Source organism: Rhopalosiphum maidis, chromosome 4, assembly GCF_003676215.2.
Source record: "Rhopalosiphum maidis isolate BTI-1 chromosome 4, ASM367621v3, whole genome shotgun sequence".
Classification (NCBI taxonomy): domain Eukaryota; kingdom Metazoa; phylum Arthropoda; class Insecta; order Hemiptera; family Aphididae; genus Rhopalosiphum; species Rhopalosiphum maidis.
The window spans coordinates 49,802,460-49,824,407 of NC_040880.1; the positions used below are offsets into that span (position 1 = coordinate 49,802,460).

General features: G+C 34.7%; 1 protein-coding gene across 2 annotated transcripts in view; it reads right to left on the reverse strand.

Moving 5' to 3' along the window:
• LOC113555980 (zinc finger protein 235-like) overlaps positions 1 to 21,948 on the reverse strand; it is a 91,392-nt gene that overhangs the window by 40,346 nt on the left and 29,098 nt on the right. For both annotated transcript variants that reach the window (XM_026960643.1, XM_026960644.1), the window contains exons 2-5: positions 18,777 to 18,918; positions 18,365 to 18,520; positions 9,869 to 10,180; positions 8,592 to 8,761 (exon numbers count right to left, since the gene is read on the reverse strand). In XM_026960643.1, the coding sequence (XP_026816444.1) occupies positions 8,592 to 8,761; positions 9,869 to 10,180; positions 18,365 to 18,520; positions 18,777 to 18,918 (780 nt within the window). The remainder of the gene's footprint in view (positions 1 to 8,591; positions 8,762 to 9,868; positions 10,181 to 18,364; positions 18,521 to 18,776; positions 18,919 to 21,948) is intronic.

Consider the following 21,948-nt stretch of genomic DNA (forward strand, 5'->3'; position numbering starts at 1 on the left):
ACGTATAATGTATAATATTATATTTTAATGTAATATAATAATATATATATATATATATATATGCACACAGCAGATTGCTGCCAATACCATAATATAATACTTTAAAATATAACAATTATAACGCATATTATGACATAATATACATAATACGTTATCTGAGGACAAATCCTGATTGTCGAAATAATAATTGTACGTGTTACCAATATTGACTATTAAAAACTCATGTAGTATCTTGAGTCTTCATGAACACATATTATTGGTTACTACTATATATAATATTATTTATTTTTAATTATATATTTTTGAATGCTTGTATACATGTATTTATTATATTTATTACTATGCGCCGGGTTGTCGCGTCGATTTGTTTTATCAAACGCTTTTTACGATAGCGTAATTATAATTTTATCGGATAGTGGATATTTTTAATTCACATTTATGGTAAATCTCGTATTACATGATCGTCGGGGTGGGTAGGAAAAGAGAGGATAAAAACTGGTCGCTTGCTGTTTTTACAGTAAAATAATATATTATACTCAAGCGTTTATTATGTACAGTCTCTAATCGTTGTCGTCGACGCCGTCAGCCACGCGTTTGATTAAAAATATCAAACGCCGCGTAAACGATTTGAAGTGGCTGGGAAAAAAATGTAAATTATTTTATACCATGATCGGTCATTTCTGTCGTGCGAACAAGATTACATGAGAATATATTATTATTTAATTTGATAAATATGGTAGGTGAGTGTTTACTGTATACTGTATAATATATCGGCAGGTATACTTAATATATATAGTATAATAATATAGGATAGAACGATAATGTTCTCATATGATATTGGCAAAATAATATATACTATTGCGCACAACAGACGAATACCGAAAGATTTGGAGGAATAAAAATGTGCTGCACATTGAATTTTATTCATCGGCTGCAAAACGGGTTTTTTTGCTTTTTAACGAGATCGAAACATCGCAGCCGGTGTTTTTTTTCTCGCATATATTATTATTTAGAAGAATATAATATATATTCAATACACACATATAAAAATAAAACGATATATTAGGTACGGTGAAATGTTCATAGGTTTCTAATATTATATTATATGCTATACACTGGGCTATGTGTTCTGTAGGTACCTATCTATTATTATTATATTCCTATAAATCGGCAATCTATTTCCGCGCGTCTAGTTGTTTCCATCGCTGATCGCCTTGCTTGCAGAGGGTGGGGGTGTTGTGAGAATTGTTTCTCGGACCGTGTCCAAGAAGTAAGTGTTTTTTTCACGGGGTTCCGGTCTGTCAGAAACCCTTTTTTATTGTCGGAGGGAAGTAGAAGAATAAGATAATAGCGATTGTTACGATCCGCCGCCAGCGCCCCGACCAAGACGTATACACACACACACACAGACACGTATACACAAGGGAACGCCATATGGTTTTGTGAAATAGGAAATTGCTCTTCAAACGCCCAGCACATATACATAGGAGTGCACACGATACACAGTCATTTCCTTAAAAAAATAACACGCACGTGATGTAATTGCTTTTTTTCTCTGGTATTGTTGCGCGACAGTTGGCCGACAAAAAAATAAAGAAATAATAATACGAACTTATAACAATATTGCTCCGAGGTGCACCTGACAAAAATATGCGTGTCAGCTACGTATGATATTATGTATAATATATATATATATATATGATGCCGGCAACTACGTATAGTATTGTCGGCTAAAATTGTTCGATTCCAGATAAACCACTCTTGGAGAAGTATGGAAGGATAATAATACATAATTTATAATCAAATTTTATTGCCATGAGTATGAGACATGTGCAGCAATGCATTTGAACATTTTCAAATTCGCAAAATCGGTATTTAATATTTTAACTGTTTATTTACAAAGTAACAAAAAAATACAATAGAACTAATAAAACTATTTGAAAGAAATAAAAAATGCACATAGTATTAATATATTTTCTGTAATAATATATTGATGTGGTTTCCAGTATATTATATGTATATTAATCGTCAATACGGCGTCTATACATATATAATCTACCTACCTACATTGCAAAGAATCGGGAGCCCACACATTTTAGTCTGAATTTTATTGTGATAAAATTTCAAGTTTGATCGTTGTAACGAAGAGTTTAATAAATTGAGGTAATAATAGTTATAACAATAATTATATAAATATTATTTATTGTATAGCTATACACTTTTAAATTATAATTACGTACAATAATAATATGTATATGAAAACAGCTCGACTATTCGTAATTGCGTTTGTAACATATACGATCATATTATTTATTCAACTAAATATAAGATAAACATATCTTATATTTGCTTAATAATTGAAGTATGTGTTATATAATATGTATATTCAGGTGAATTACTGCGGAGAGGCGCTAAGATGTGACTTATGAGACTTAAATAGCAGTCAAATACTTGCTCTGATGTGTTTACAGTTTTATATAATACAATTTATTATAAAAGTAATGCGTGTTATCAGTAGATACATAAATTCAAGTATTTAGTACGTTGGGTATAGAAACGAATGGCGAGAATTTAACAACTTCAATTTCGTACTTTTCGACGACGCTGCGTCGCATTGTGTTTACTACAGCGTAATGTCGACGGACGTAGTATATTATAAAGACTGTATTATATTATTATATTAATATAATACAGGTATAGCCGTATTATTATTTTTATTATTATCAGTGTATATATTATTAGAAATTATAGAGTCCTGTAGAGACGCTACTGCATCAACGCCGGAAACGTTTTGTTACTACGTCTCATCCCTACTTCGGCTGCCACCGTTGTATGCATACGCGTAATAGGTACATATAGTTTTATACACACACGACCGCAGTCCGACGCAGCAGCCAACGATTGTTGTTCGAATAGAATAAATAATATAATAATAATATAATCGTTTTCAATTCAATCGGTTTCGTCTGTCGAGCGCGCGCGCCCGCGTTTAAGTGGCACGCGCTCCGCCCGCCGCCGCGCCGTCAAATTACGATTTCCTCCCGACCGCAAGCCGGTCATTAGTGTTTTTTTTCTGACGGCCTCCGCACGTATATATTGTATATATATATATTATACATGAATACTTTAGTTGTACACTTCTTCCTCTTTCTTAATGGACCCGTCTGCTACACTCGACACGACGACGACACTGCACACACGATAGACGACGATGATTTTGCAACTTTTCGTCTCTTGAAATACGCCTCTTGTTTAGGCCTTCTTGCTGCCTTCGTTCAGGCGTCGTCCGGGCACCGAGCCGGACGAGGGTAGGTTCACTACAATGTACTCTTACGCCGCGCACTGGTGGCTACTGTGTGCCGAGTATTTTTGTACCTATATACAGGAAGTCATATGGTCTAGTTTTCTTTTCTTGTGCGTCTTATGTACAAGTTTTATATATTACTATGCGCGTTATTCACGTATATTTTGTACTTCGGTTCGCTGGTTTTTGTTAACGACCTCGACATTGTACCTATACAATTGTACATATATACAACATATTAATTATATATACGAGCATGTACACTATGGATAGGCGACCGTGGCGGTCAGGAAAACGTAAAGTTATTATTTATTATTATCTGATCGTCGGTGGTGCATGGAATGTTGTCGTTCTTCAGTAACTATAATTCAGAGGACGTACTACATAATAAAATATACGACCCTTCGGCTGTTACGGACTTTGACTCGGAACCCCTGAATTGTACATCCTTCATCTACGTCCGCGATAATAGCGTCAGCAAGACGTCCGGTTATAGTTTCCGGAAATTAAATTGGTTATCAGCGCTATAAACCTTTATGATAATTGTATGATAAGACAATACACACAAATAATACGAGTGTATTTGCGGTCACAGTAAGCGCTTTGTGACCGGTCAAATTTAATAAACTCGACAGCTCTGACGACGACCACGGTTACGGTATAGTCATATTTTTTTTTGTTATTCGCTCCGTTTCAAGCGAATGATGTTTTAAAATGATCGTTTACCATAAATACCGCTATATCAAGAATTTTCTCGGCTGGAAGGCCCACACTGAATTTCCGCGCCGTTGATCTTGACGTACAATTATATAATATATGATCGCTAGACGTATTATAGAGGTACATACGTTTTCCATAATGCACCTCTATACGACATTCACCATGATAGTATTACACGTGGTTCAATTTTTTTCTCCTTTGCGCTGATCGCCGCACATCCGTTTCTGACTATAATATAGGTACGTGGTTATACGTACAACGTGCAACAGCAGTAATAACGGTTATAGTAGATGTGAAACTTCGTACAAAATATTACCTATTTATTATTATTGTTATTGATATTTATTGTTATTGATATCGGCGGTCGGCGACCACAGTATTGCGTATAAGACCTAAGGAAATCGTTGCACACACATAATACGCGTACGGTGTATAGCAGTATAGCCGATATATACCTCATAAATACCGAAGAAATGGTCGTGTGCTGGACATCAGCTGCCCTCCCCGCCACGAGCGAAATACAACCGTAGTTTGCACCCGAATATAATATACGATGGAGATATGTGACGACGATAAGACTTGATACGGTCCGGATAACATCGTACGAGTATATATATGTGTATATTGTATATATGTATGTGTATAAATATAAATACCCGCGCAGTTCCCACGGCGGATAACAGTCGTCACTGGCGGGTGAGTGCGGTGTGGTATAGATACCTGTTGTGGCGGGAGAAAAAACGCCACAGCTGCACTGGTGTACCACACGGGATGATCATATTTTTATAGCCGCGATTTAAGTGCGCACGCTGCACGACCGTCCGGCGCTTTGACCACAAGCGGCACAACTGCACAAGTGTACAACATGTCGGGTCAATCGATTTTCATAAAGCACATTATAACATTGTAATAACATTAATAACAATACATCGATCACGATCCCGTCTATCCACGGTGTACATATATTGGTATGTTGGTTTTTTAAGCATGTTTTCCACAATTTTGTGCTTTTGATGAACCTATACCTAACTTAATGATATGCTGAGGTTGAAAGTTGAACAATCAAATGTACTTTCTACAGAATTACTATTCTTCATGGCAGTTGGTAGATACTAATTTAATCTGCTACATGTTCTTGTTAACCACCTATTGGTGGTTTAATAATTTACCATGTAAAATCAATAGGTACGCTGATTTCATTAATATCATTATAATTATTACCATTTTTTCTCAGCACCAATTGCAATAATAATACATCGTTGTGTCGTTGTTATTATTGTTGACGCCGAGTCGTGTGGCGTGCTGTTCGTATTATATTTTATCACTGCGCGTTGCGTGTCCAAGGTGCATTTATATATTATATAATATATTGCGTACAATAATATAATGTACTGACTCCGTCGACACATCTGCCGCCGTCGTCTTCGAGTCCAATGTTTTTTTTCCCAACTCGTACATATAGTAAGCCGTAAGGTGATTATAACAATAATAATTTATGGTCCACGAGACCGGAATTCGCGGAGTCGTTTAGCTAGTAACCATTACCACAGTATAATAATATACATATTTATTGAACTTTACGTTTTTGATTGTTACATTATAGAATGTAGATACTATATGTTTGATGCAAGCAATATAATACAAATTCACCGTTCGATGTCCAATGATTCTCGATCAACAATTTTTTGTGTCGCTGTCCATGCATACTAATATACTGTTATATAGTTTAAGTGTGAAACGCGACGACAGCCTGGGACATATGGTGCACTATATTTTAAGAAAAATAAATATTATCCATATTTCGCCAAAGAATATTTTTTTTAATATTTCGATTTTTTTTTTTTTTTTGTAATGTTTGTATTAATGCTAAATATGTTTTTAAATTAATTATATAATAGTTATTAATTTTCTTATTGTAATTGCTTATAGTACGGTTTATATAGCTTATGCTCTTTTGCCAGGCGCAAGTTGATTAGAGGTGGATGGTGGTGGATATTTATTTGACGAATTTTATATGTTTTAAATGTCTTAATTAATCCATTCGATTGGTTTTTTTTTATTTTTTTTTTTATTTAGGTTAGTATATACTGTGTGACTAACTATACTGAGTGGGATTTGTTCTGCTTGAAAATGTGTGCTTTTAAAGAATACGTTCATTCCCTATTTCTTTAAACAACTTCAAATTTAATGGATAATGTTGCGGAATATTTTTGTTTAAGACGATTTAAGATATGATATGGAGTATTATATTATTGTTTCGATCAGTTTCATGTTTGATAGAAATAATAGTAAAAACTATAAAATTATCTTTTTAACGTTCCTACTTTTACTGTTTTTGCGCAGTATAATATTACGATAATTAGATAAGTATGTATTAGTATTTGTTTCGAAGCGTACACATAATAGTATAGCATAACACAAGACACAACACTATTATAACTGTAACGACTGTTCTCCAGTTGCAAGTCAACCTTGTGGTATATTTAGTCCTTGATTGGGTAGCTACTCGGGATGAATGTAAGCTTATACTACATATACTACTCGAATATGTTTAGAGTTTATGGAGTTCTTAAATTAGATAATTATTTGAATCGGTAAGGGTGTAGTTTAGGATTGTAGAACTACCATACTCTCTTTTACTTTTTCCTTTTCTTAGTTTAGATGTCTCAGTGATTTCCAAATTAATAATTAAAATAACTATATCTCGTCTCACAATAATGATTTACTGTGTGGAAGTATGCACATGACGCTGTCATCGTCATTTTATATCTATACTATAATATTCCATTGATATCATACTTATATTATACCAACAGTTTCAGGAAAATAATCACATATTAGGTGATCTCACGCGTGGTTATGTCTAATGATATTATATATATAGTATATTATCCAGTATATACCATACACGAATGAAGAGAATCGCAACCGATCCTACGATGAGTGGTTGTGTGTAGAGTGCGGCAACTATATAATATACGTCCTATCGCCGTCAACCGGTTATACGAGATGAATTTTGGTTACAAATTTAAACTATAATATAACCAAATGCACACTATAATAATACGAGTATATATGTAATAATATAAAGGTTTGAGTCACGTTGAAACCACTTTTTCCTTCGTGTTTACGACAAAATTGATCGAAATATTAAAAACCATTCTGGTTTATTATACTAATATATACTATTTTTTTTTTAAATTGCGAGCACATAATAATAATAAAAAAGAAAAACACGAAATTAAACTACCAGTATCCGGACACCATCTCAGCGCGCAGAGACCTGGCCACAAATAAGTAGCTCGGTGTTACGTGTTCCACACGATTTTAATTTTAATTCCGTGTATAATAATTATTTGAGTTTGAAAAAAAATCTATATACACTAACCAATCCGCCGCGCGCAGAGATAATAATAATCTGTATGCCCCACAGACTGGTTCAGACGTATTATTAAAGACCCATAATCTTGCGTGAGTCTTAGAACATTAAAAACGTCGTATATATATAATATACAGTACACACACACAAACACACATATATACGGCCGACCGAAGCGGTGTGGATCCGTCTTCAGCCCTCTCTTGTATTACAGTCACGATGGTTTAGTTGTTAACCGGCCGGCGGTTTATGGGTATGTTAATAATATTAATAATACGATTATTATTATACATGTACACAAGACTCTTAAAAACATAATACTGTAACTCGATTCTATCATGAGCCACTGTTCGAATATAATGATTGATTATCGCATTTTTATCAATATTTTTATTCGTGTTAGTAAAAAGTACATAATAACATATAATATTCGATATTCTATAAAAAAAAAAATAATGATGATATATATTATACTGTTATGAATGTTTAAAATGTATATACGTACGTCGTTTTGTACATTTATTTATTCGGAAGCATATTTTATATTATAGTGTTGAAAATTGAAATGTATAATAAACGCTATAAATACAACATTTTTATTGAAAGATATTAAAATCACATGTGTTTTAAAATTAAAGTTTTTTTTATTGGAATTTGTATAGTTTATCCAAGAATTCAATTTATAATATTCAATTTGTAAATCAAAAATTCATATCTAAGGGTAAGAGAGAAGAAATTGTTATCGATAACAGTTAAAAGCCAAATTTAAATAATACATTCATCGGAAATAATGACTATATACTATAATAAACGGTTTTAATAGGTGTATAATATTTGGTGAAAAAAAAATCTGTCGTGAACAATTTCATGTGTTGGATCGTGTATGAGACGTCATTATAATAAGAGGTCAACGGTCTGGTTTTATTGGCCTTCTATAGTGGCCGAACTGGGTAATTTATGCTCTACTGCAGACTATATATACGTATAATATGCATATAATATTACTATTGAATATCATACGTACCTACCTAATAAACATCGTTTAGCGAGCATCGAAAACAAAATGTCGTATTTCGACAGATAATTTGTTTTGCATTATTTCCCGTGGATTTTAATGATTTTATGTGGATAAAATATAAAAATAATAAATGTTTTTTAATTAAAAATAAAAACATTAAGTCGGTTTACCTTGATGTGAGTCATTCGATGATAATAGAGATTAGAACTGGCTGTGAATCGTTTTCCACAGACTCCGCACTGGTGCGGTTTTTCGCCACTGTGGATTCGCCGGTGAGTGTTCAACGAGCTCGATGTCGAAAAACCCTTATTACACACTGCGCATACATGTGGCTTTTCACCTGCATGAGAAAACACGTTGGTTATAAAACAATAGTTATAAGGAAAAAAATTGTACATCATATTTAGGTATGATATTTTATATTTTTATACGATGTATTATATTGGCGCGTAAATGTCCGCCAACAGGATCCACGCGACGATAGACTTTGATCCGATCGGTGGGCCGTGAGAACCGAATGTAAGAGTGAGATGAATAAAAAAATAAAATAATAAAAATAATAAGAAGAAAACACCGTCATCTGGTCTCAAAAAACAGCCACACGGAGAGCCTTGTAGTGCGAGCGTATATTATCGTAATCGATGTTTATGAATCAGTCGTACTATTATTATATACGCGTGTAGCCAGAGTTGCTGCTGCAATATAAGCTTTCTGTAACAGCTTTTTGCTTTTTTTTTTCAACCGAAAGCGAAATTATCTTCACATCACATTTTATTGATATATGTTAGATTATTACGTTAAATGTACATCAATAATGATTTATACACATAATAATGTGGCATTTTATGGAAATATATTATTATTATTTTATATATACATATAATAATAATATAATATATAATATATATGTTAATATTATTTTTTATGTTAATATTGTGGTTGGAATATCACGAATACCATATCTCTCTGTTGTACTGGTAAAATATACATAACAGTAAAATATATACGTCTAATATAATACATTTATGTACATATTGTACTGTGAATGTATGTTTGTAAATCATCTTAGAAACATCACTAGGGAGACATTTTGTGGCCAGTTTAAAACGGTTTTCATATTACAGAATATGGAAATAATGGATTGGAAAAATGAATAAATGTCATTTTATCTTGTGCGATTTATAAGTATGACATTTATACATGCGTTTAATGAATATGAAAATTATATACATTTATTACACAAAGTATAAAGAAATCCAATGCTAAAAGAATCAAATTTGGCAGCTGCATATTGCGATACAGATATTTCGGAACGCAACAAAGGGAAAATGAAAACCGTGTAAGTAAATTATTGCAAAATCAAAAAAAATTGACGCGTTAAATTATTGTAGCCGTATTTATGTTAAATAAACTACTCAGTAGTACATAATGGTTTCTATAAACGTACCGGTGTGAGTACGCATGTGTCTCTTGAGCAATGACGGTCGATCGAAAGCTTTACGGCAAACCTCGCACGGCAGAAGAGTGCGCTCGCCGCGAAATGGTCTCGGTTTTACTGGAGTTGTGTTACACACGATCATATTCACGTTGTGGTCTAGCGATGCTGTGTCGCCGGACAAAGAGTTGGCCGAAGACGATTCACCGGACAGTGACTTGCGTTCGTCCGTATCCAGTCCGCTGGGTGGAGAAGATGCTGACGACGCGGAAGACGTACCAAATGCCCGAGAAAGTAACGACATGGATAGATCTAATGGTGAATCTGGAAAGAAAAATTGAATGATATATTAAATTTTACATTAATAATCCAAAAATATCTGATGATATATTAAATATTCTATGTAGTATTAGGTACTATAAGTTTAGTAACTATTATGTATGTGTGCTGTAATAGACACCAATAAGTGAATAAGTGAATAGTTTTGCTTTTCAAATTTCAGTTTTTGATTGTTTATAAACGCGTAATATAGTTTTAATGACGACACACACTATTTACTCAATATGTGGATCAACCAAATTGAAAGACAATGTATTACACGTCTATACTTATAAAATAAAAAAAAATGAGTAAATTTAAATGTTGTTTTTGTTATTTCCGGCAATAAGATTTTGTAAAATAGACTTTGTGCTTGAATATGTTTAGATTAGATTCGACGCGCGTCATTATTAAAATGTATTGTTATTATAGGTAGGTATACCTACGCAATATATATTATAGGTTTAGATACATTTTCCGTGATTACGACGACGTGAATATTATTATACCATGGTCAATGATATTATTATTATTATTATACCGTGCGAACCAAAGCAAAAGCCACCGTGATCTCGTCTGTCGTTATAGTTCCAATTAAAACGATAATCTCGCCAAGTCGATCGTCTATATTCTACTGCTTATTATTATTACTTTTTACATACATTATATAGGTACGTACGGCGTATGAGTCAATTTATATTCGTATTTGGATGGAAACGGTTCGTGTCGCGTCTCGTACGCGTAGATTCGCGATTCGATTTACGCACTTTCACGTCGTCGATACGTCCGCGTCTGCCGGAGGAGTATATTTTTTCGATATCTAGGTGGATGAGTTAGTTCTCCCTGACAAAATCAGGCCACTGATTCGGAAGACAATTTGTCGATCATTTCCGTTTTGAATAGGCGTATACGTTATTCCGCCTTATAACCATATAATACTATTATGTAAGGCAACTGTTACGTCTGGCGATCACAGTGCAAATATATTATATAGAAAAGGTTAAGTTAGATATCCGCAATCTATCAAATCATCTGTTGTTCCCGAAAACTGTATTTATACTGCTACGATAACGGAACTGTCCAGTGTCCATCACGAGTTGCGATACGCGTTCATCGAATTAATGACATTTCCAGTCCACTTCCCACAAAACATACCTTCGAATGCACTGCAGTGGCTGACAGTCATCAGATTTGCAGTGGTCTTAGAGACGAACAATGTATTTGTGATGGCGATATATAAGAGTCGATAGATACAACTACAAATATTTCGGTTTAACATATTATACAACATACTGACCGTCGATTATTATAGTACCCTATAAATATTCAATAGTACATAATATGATAGTGACGATAACATTTATATATTATAATATTATAATAATGACACATCGTCTTACTCGAACAACCCTACCATATAATTATTTATAAGCGTACGTGACGCGCGTATTCGTGTGCGACTATATTGTATTATTATTTTTTTATAATATTTCATTTTTCACGTTATTATATATTTTTCCGAATCATACGTGGAAAACGCAAGTAATATAGCAGCGGAGCACCTGTAAAAAATAGAACGAAAATACCTATTCATGCTCCTGGATCAGGAGGTAGGTATTATATAATATAAATGAATATTATTATAACTACATGGTATACATAACTATATAATATTAATATTTAATAATATCATTTTGTGACGGGTGTGCGTATACTGAATGGTTCATTGGTGGTGCATTGTTTCCACGAAATCTTTTATCAAACATTACAGACAACAAATAAAAAATTTTTTCTCAAAATATCACCTACACAAAAATATATTTTTGTTTTTACAAGATTTTGTTCTCTCCAAGCATGATAAGAAAAAACAATTTTCGTAAATCTTCATTCTTCAGGATTTTGGTCGGTGATGGTAATTATTTAGGTGATTCGTCGATTTTCCGAGATGAAATATTGCATGCTTATGCATCCCGTATAATATGTTATACTTTATATAATGTAGATACACCGCGCAATTTTTCTCCGTCTCAGTCTCGCGTGACGACCACCACGCATATTATTATACACCTATATAGTTATGTGTGCATATACCTATTTGCCCGCACACACACACACATATATATATATACAAGTACATTGAAGAGACGGACGCAAATCAAGTCCGTGTCACCATCTCGGAGAAACGCACGGGATGAGAAGAGCCGAGGACAATACCCGCGCTCGACGACGATCGGGCGGTGGCGGCCAAACAATAGAAGGACGTGCCGCTACCGTTTGGAAGTGAGTACCGCCTCAGCCACGGGGTATAGGTACATAGGTACGCAAGTACGCGTATATATGTATAATAGTGTCTACCGTACATATATATAATAATAACACACGTGTGTTTATATATATATATATATATATATATATTGTCGCCGCTGTACAATCACCAATAGCCACCAGAACAATGGACAAACCGTACGCATTATTATACAACGATATTGGTCTTTGGACATGTACGTATATGTGTTCGAGTGTAAGCGTGTGTGCGCGTATCAACCGTATTCATTCTCCGTTTTTTCCTTACTATATTATATTGTTATATATTATGCTCTCACGATATACATGCGTATATCATTCGGAATTCTGCGTAGTTATATATATTTTTGATTTTGATTTTTCATTTCGTCTCTGTCATTTCACTCACACGTTTTATAAGCATCGGAATTATGATAATAATATAATAATTATTATATTGGACAAATATATGGACTGCACACGCCAATGACTAGGTAGGGCCCGCAAATTATGAATTAAATGTCGTATATTGTTGTATATGCGTATATGTACCATTTTTATATCGTGTATAGTAGAAGTGTACACGCATACAACATTATTAAGAAAACCCGACGCAACAGATATATGTGTTTATGTTTTGCGCAGTCCGGCATAGCATATTTAATACATATATAAATAATATAATTATTAGTATATAATATAATGGTAATATAATATAATATTATGCATCAAGCCGATAAACGCATTATTATACTGCAATAACGTTGCAGTGTCGCATTTTTTTTTATTCACACGCCGCTCGAGGCCGTTTTACGTGGTATTAATTTATTCAAGTAGCCGTAAACAGGACGACGTACATATCGACATATCGTTGTAGTAATATTATAATACAACATATTGTATGGTACCGGCGTATAAGGCTAGGGACAAGGTCACTCCGTGTCAATCTCCCACGCCACATCGACTCAAAAACGTCCGCGAGCAACCTCGCTCGTTCGAAACAATAGTTTTATGATTGTCGCATCGCATTACACGGAATCACCGGGATTATTCAATACTTAAAAATTTTTGATGAACCAAAATATAAAATGGAAATTGAACGTAAAACCTTAGGTGGTTGCGCTCGTTTTTAATATGGTATGCACAGGTATTCACGACGACAGAACAAGATCCCTTTAAAGGATTAAAGCAAACAAATATGTAAATTAATTTTAAAAAAAGTAGTTATGTTTGTTATTATAATGTTGATGTACCTACTCACCAAAAAATGTACGTGAATCATCGACCGCATTAAGTTTTATACAAAATTAAACAATTTAACAAACTTTTTTCAAACATAGGTAAACAATCAAAATAATGTGTTATGTCAATATCATTAAGAAATCGAAAATATAAATAGAAAAATAGGAAAAAATAAAGTAAGGGAAGTTAATATAATAAGTATAATATACACATAAAATTAATAAAGACATTAGAATTTATAGTACTTATAAATAATATATGTATTATTACCATAATCTAATTAAAAAAAGACGTATATGTAAGAAAATAAATAAAGTAGCAACAAAGGAATATATTGTGATTTTGATGATCGAAATTATAATTATTGAAGTTCATTTTCACTTTTAAATCGTATAATTTTTGTTAAATTTAATAGGAAAAAAATCGCTCAAAACCGTTGGTATAATGAAACAAGTATAATACGTTGCACGTTTGCTAATTATATCATAAGCTGGTAGTATATAAATTATATGGATACACGTAATTAACGAAATCGTTTCGTAACGTCGTGAGTGCGTATCATCGACATAGGTACTATAATAGAAATGTAGGCGTTTGCATAGAGCATGTGTTTATTAACAAGTATTATAATATGGTATATCGCATCAAATAATGTGATATATATTATCCATTATAACAATGTTACAGAGGATAGTCGATCTAAAAATGGTTTCGTATAATATGGGCGATCGTCGAACGTGATTCGCCGCGGCTGTATATAATATAATGCTATTATTTCGTGTGTTTGTCTACGTATATATATATAGTATTTCACAACATCTCGCATCTCGAGTCAGCTATTATAATATTATAGTTTGTCGGCCGTTTTTCCGCCAGTCTCGCGGACACGAGCATGAACCCCTCCTCCGCCAGTCAACAAACGTAATTAGCCGGTCGAACCGTTCGGGAGCCAAGACGACCGTCGATGTGGTGCGTGAATGAGGGGAGTGGGTGTTGGGAGGGAAATAGTAATGCATTGTTGATGCGGACGCGGCTCGTGCGTGCCTAATGTATACGCTTGTTAGATTCGGCCCCGCGAGAGGAGAGATAAATGAAAAAAAATAGGTACACACGTATAACGCACACGGTTGAAGGCGCACACCACTCTTGTTTACAATAGTCGATAGTATAGTCGCGCTGTATGTGTGTGTGTAATATGAGTATAATATTATACAGAGTGGATGTGTAATTCTTCCCGTCGTCGAGCACAGTGATCGAGTGACGATGGCGGTGAAGGAAGAGGAGAAGGAATGAGGAGATTAACCCGCGAGTCTTATGGCGGCGAACGATCGCGCGCGGATCTAGCGGGGTGGTGCGGTGGCACGAGGAACGCGGTGCCACTGATTTCGTGTCGAGATTTAGAGATTGACGAAACGAGGTGTTATCCCGAGACAATGGGCCGGCCGACGAAGTGTGCCCCGCGCATTTGTGGGTCATTATTGCAGACGTCACGTTTTGAAATTGAAAGGAGAACTCGACTCCTTATTGCAGTGACTTTTTGGACGGGACCGTTCTTCTTTTGTGAGTCGGCCAACCCGATTCCTTTCAGCGGGAAAAAAACACTGTCGGACCGACACGCTGCGGACGTTCGCGTATAGATCTCCGGAACGCGCGTGCGTTTCTTCGATTTTTTTCACTCTACGTATATTATATATGTTGAACGTATAATAATATTATTGTTGCGTACAGTATTCACGTGGACTTGATTCACGACGAACGTCACAATAGCTGCCTGCCGTGTCAGCCGGTCTTTCGGGACACAGGAAGCTGCGCAGAATGAATAAAGTTATAATTTTTCTCTCTTAATGTTCGCGTGTATCTAAATTGTCAATTTCAAATACAGTAGCTACGTAATATCATATCGATTTGACTTGACTCACGACTTGCCTATAAGTTGTCGTTACAACTCAATCCATGGTATCAAATAATATAGTTTATTATTATTATTATAAAATTTTGATTTATTTTGGTTGTTTATGCTTAACTTCGTTCCCACTGCTATTTTGCATTAAAATTTTCAAATTTGTATTATTATTATTATCAATAATAAGATCACTGTACAGCGGCGACGATAAATTATTTCTACTAAACTAGAATGTAATAAAAGATCGCTGGCATCCGAAATACTTGCAACAAATCGTACAAGGTAAAACATTTTTATAAAGTAATTACTATTGGGAACGGATGAAATAATATCTTTAAGGTAATGGTGATTATTTGAAGATCTGTCATTTCTTCTTAAAGAGCTCTGTAATTTTAATTGGACTGACACATTCGACGTGTGCAACAGCGTACACATATAAATACTTTATATCAATATATGTATGAATAATATATACATATATTATAGGTATAATAATATAGGTGTAAATATATATTACATTTTATATAAATTCTTGAGCCACAAACTAAGCGTGTTGTATATGTGTACAATAGTGGTAGCGACATGACTTTCTACCGCGGACGGATAATCGCGCAGCAGGTGGTGTTGTGTATTATTGACTGTTCGAAATAATATCATATAGGAATCGTACAAATTACACCGCCGATGATTTGTATGTCATTACTATTATTATTAATATTATACTAGTATGATAAAACGTGCCGTGGCCAACATGTATAATGATTACGACGTGCGGTGGAGATGAGTCTAATTCTAATATATTGCAAGAACGCCAAGAAAGAATAGACGCTGCACTCGTGACAAGCGATCTTTTCGATCGAAAAATTAAATCGTAACCCGGTTGCGCGTAACACGGTAAGCGCAAAGTCCCCGATCAACTATTATACATACATACTTTGGCTTAGGTATCGATAAATCACGCTATATATCGACGATCGTCCCGCCGGAGCGTATAGACACTTGACGACGTCCAGTTGTTGTTTGCGGGTGGTGGTAGCGGTGAAGGTTGTGGTGGGGTGTAATGGCGCGGACGACGACCATTGTGGTGGACTACGACGAGCAACGAGACAATTGCATTTAATGTACGAATAAAATGCAAAAATGCATCGCGTGCATCAATCGGACCGCTCCGCTGGGGCTGCTGCCGGCTGGTTATAATGGCGGAGTCGTGTCACCGGACGGAATGCACCGAATTGTCGGCCCCGTCGCCGCCGCGTCACCTTGGCGATATTATATATTGTGGCGGCCGCCAGAGATAAATATGGCATTCCGGCGGGGTCCCCCTCGGGTCTCAAAGGCGCCGACGATCCCATTGTTTTCCGCCGCCGACGGTGTTCGTTTATTCGTCTATATGTGCGCGTACACATAATATAAAACTATGCGTATCTCCGTAAGTATAGGTACCTAACTATACGCATTTATAAATATAAATATATATATATATATGTGTATCGCGATCCCGATGTAATTATTGTCGTCGTAGTCGCCGCCGCCGTTCACGTATAATATATTATCATAATAATACTTCCGATCGGCTTCTGTTTGTCCGCGCGCGCGTAAAACCACCGACGGGCGCGATCCCGTGCAAAGGACCGCCGCGGTTCAATTAGTCGGCCATTTGCATATATTACATTACTATTATTATACATGGTATATACCGACTTCAATTACCGGCAATCGCAATTCGCTTGTTCCCGCCACCGCGCCGCCATACGACCACTCGTACGGGGCCGACGTAATTTTTTTTATCTAGATCGGTCTGACGCCGAACTCAGATCGTTTCGAGTGCGCGTGCGTGTGTGTGAACGACGTCAATTCCGAAAATCGAAAATTCTCCCTGCGATATTGAGATCGTATCTCCACGCGCGTGCGCGCTCGGGATCGCCTGTCGACGGTGGACCACCGTTTTTATGTATAATATCGATCCGCACGTTATGATAGGTAGGAATATATACACGTATAATAATAATATATCGCATTATAATATCGAACAGCCCGTCGCGCTCTCGATCGCATGACGCCCGGGCACAACAGTTGCTCGTTCCTGGTCGTAAAAATTCTAGAAACGTGATAGCATCGTGCACTCGTAGCATTATTGCATGTAATAGATGTCATTGAAACATCGATCATTTTAAAACAACGATTTAATATAAAGTATAGGAGACACCTATATGTAAGAACAACGTGAAACAATAATAAGCCTCGAATAGTCGAACAGATATTTCGAATTTTATCGATAAAATGATGTATTCTAATCAAAATGCTCACTGATTAGACGAATAAACTATTAGCTGTTTATTAGATAATTGGCGTTATAAATATATATATGTATATATATATATATATATATATATATATATATATATACACGACTATACGAAAAATGTCCATACAAAAGTTCACGAGAAAAACTTACGAGAAAAACACGATCGATTAAACATTGCAAATACCGTCGACCATATCGGAAGGTCAAGAATTCACGTCGCGATTTTCGCCGCTTTCGGAACGTCTATCTCGTTGGTATCGACTTGAAGTCGGCGATAGCGGTTCGCGTTAAAATAACAATTATATAAACACAGCTGGCGTTATCGACTATCATCGGCATGCGCATGACCCAGGAGACACACGCGCGACGACGTCTGTACTATCTAGGCCTCGCAAGAATTCAATCTACGACAGGGATATTATTGGCAACAACGATAGTAATGATTATAGAAACTTACCTTCCAGAATTGTGTCCATCGTGCGTCTGTATAGAGTGTTTCTTAAGTAGTGGACGGCAGGCATGAAGAATATCTCTTCAGGTCGCTCCGGCAGGTAATGCACGATCAACTCCGTGTTTGCGGGTATATTTTTTATCACTTCGTACATAGGTTCACCTATTTAGGAAAAACAAAATATTAATCATAAAAAAACAACTGCGATAAAACGCACGAAAATTCTCGGTCTCAGTTCACATACACGCGCGAGCTCTCGATTCGACCATAAATCCACACACGGTGTTAAGTCCCGAACAGGTTCGGCAAGATACCCGAATATAATCGCATAATCGTCGTGAATAAAAATAAATAATAATAAAAACGTATTTCGGTGAAATAAAAACATATATATCGAACCGGTTGTTGATGTGTGTACCTTTTATTTTGGTTCCCAATACGTTGACATGTTGTTCGGAATGGTGCTGCGTGATTTTCAAAAACCGGACCCAATTACAATAACGCACTCGGAGTCTGTTCACCTCGGTCACCTGGTCGTAGCAACCGAATCTGTGCCTTATCTGAAACAATCGAAACACACACGTATATGGTTAGGTTCGTGAACGAAATATATATTATAAGAAGCTGGTCCGATAAAATTTATTTGTTAGGATAGCGATTATATGTATTATACAAAGTTTATGTGCGCTGTATTTGCCACTCGGTTTAGAGTCAAGAGCTTGCTATAACTATTATAACACGTTTATATATATATTAAATCGAGTTGGCTGAAAATTAAAACCTTTTAAAAGATTCATTAATTTATAAATAAATTAATAAAAATAGCAAAAAATGTAGTAGCTGTAGTAACAAAAATAAAAAGTAATAATCATAATACACTATTGATTTTGTAGGTTAAATCGTTCTTATATTTATATATAATGGAAATGCACATAATATAAGAGATTTGTTAATGAGTTTCAAATGCATTTTCAATCGTTTATTAAACGCAGTTCGACGCTTATCGAAAACTTTATTGATTGTGTTATGGTATAAACCAATATAATACGTACGAGTATGGAGTATACATTATTAATGTATACATTTATGAGTGTATTAATATTGCATTTGTCTCGTAATTGTTTTTCTCGATAAATCTTCCATTATACGAGGTAAAAACGTATAACGACGATATGACGGTGAATAATTTCTTCTAGAAATACGTTCAACAAATCTAGTGTTTTTTTTTTTTTTTATAATTGGCTGACTAATAATTTACAGCGATCGACCATTTGATGAAACGATACATTTGCCGACAGTGTTTACCCCATGTACGCGCGAGCTCTGGTGTGTGTATTGGGTGTGAATGTGCAATTATAACGGACTAGCGACAAAATATGCGGTGCGGTGTACTTGAAGCGACAGGGCGTTGTATGTGTACGAAAAGAAAAAAAACATATTATAGGATTTCTTGAGTATATTTTTCTTGTTTGTCAGTTTACGTTTGGTTTTTTTCCCTACAACAACGTCTAAATAGTAATTACAAAGCGATTTTAAGCTTGCACTATAACTCAACGGACAAAGGGTGCAGCGCACGCTGACAATTAATAGCCAATTAATTAACACGTATGCTTCACACGATGATCATTATCTACAGCGAGATAATAAATCGATAATTTATAACCCAGAACAACTGATACGCCATTAAACTTGCGGTTATCCTAGCTTGGCAAGTTAGTAGATAGGACAGATAGTTAAGTGCACGTGAATAACACTTAACATGTATATATATTATATATACCTATATATATATACAATTATAATAATGTATGTTGTATATTGTATGCGCTAAAATCATTTATTTAAAATATTAGTGAGTGTTAAGTATATCATTGTGTAACTTGATAATTTAATAATTTAGTGGCTGACGAAGTCTTATAATAGTAATATTATTAGAATGTACATGAAGAAACCATAAAAAGGTAACATGAGGTTAAATTATAATTAAAAAAAAAGAAATGAAATAAAACCTAATAAACCACACGAACATACGACAATGGCGATAATATCATTCTATAACGTACTATAGATACATAGCTTTGGATAACGCATATAAATATTAAATTATTTCACCAGATATTATTCGATCCGATTACTTCGTATTAATATGTACACTAGTGCACCCCATAATAATATTACGATATATATGCTTAACACCCAATAGTAGTCGACAAATTATATTGCAAGTTCGAGATGACATCGACGATGACTATTATTTGAAACGGTATACAACATAATAAGTTTTTTATTATTGTTAAAAATCTAAGTAAATTATTTGAAATGAGTTATTTTATGTTGCTGTAGATATAATTAGACAGGGACACTGTTAGATTAAGTTAGGTTATCTAATAACACATTGATGCATCATTCATGGTGTACTAAAGCGGAATTTTATGAAAAAATACTATACAGATCTTCTCAATCATTTTATTTTTAACAACTGTGTTTTGCATTTGTATCTATCTATACAAAATACAATGTAAATATAATTATTTTTTGATTAGCGTATACCTGAAAAATTATTCAGTTATCCGATGATTACAGATTATAATATTATAAAGTATCTCAGTTGTTTAAATCAGAAATAAAGAAAGATTGGGTAACATCTGCAGTTAAATTTTTGTGATTTAATTTTAAATGTTTGTAACCAACTACCATGAAAAGTTGGTAACCACAGGAGATAGATTGATAATTCACCTCAGTACCATAACTGGATAAAATGAGTGGATTCAAAAGATTAGTCAAGTTTTTAAACACATATAATTTTACATTATATGATGTTTATCGTACAAAAATTATGATTTATACTTTAAAGACGGGAAAAATACATGTTCATGGTGTAACATATTTATATCCTGACTTGATTCTGATCATAGAGTCTCACTTGGATTTAGTATAAACATGCTTTATGTGTGTTCTTTCAATATGTATAATATAGATTTCATATCTATATGTATGTAATATTTAAACTAATACTGAACATTAGGTTAATGCATTTCAAGATATCGTGATTAATGTAAATAATTTTCTTGCCAACAAAACTCAGTCACACGTTGCGAGATTTTTCTTTGTCACGATTTGCAACTGGGGGTTCACCTGTCATATAGATACGTGCAAAATATAATATATAACACGTGTCGGAAAACCGAGTGGTGGTGACTTTACGTGCATACTCAAATCTCTTTCTCCGGTACTTATATAATAATAGTTTGACGGGTCAATAGAGAGATAAATATTCACGAAACTGCTCCAGGCATTTATATTGATGTTTACTCGCCTTATGACCTATCACCAGCCGGCAGCCACCCTACATGGCTGACCGTTTCATCGTTAACAATATTATTATTGTGTACGGTTATTATAGAGCCATTCTGATATTGTATTATTATTCTGTCGTCTGATGGTGTTGCTCTGACTACTACGCGACGCGATCGTATTAACTAGTGGGTAGGTGCTAAATAACTTCTTATGAAAAACATTCATATCGATTAATGCGCAGAATCAACCGACCTGTCACCAGCTAGTGTGTGCGTCATAAGTAGCAAATCGAA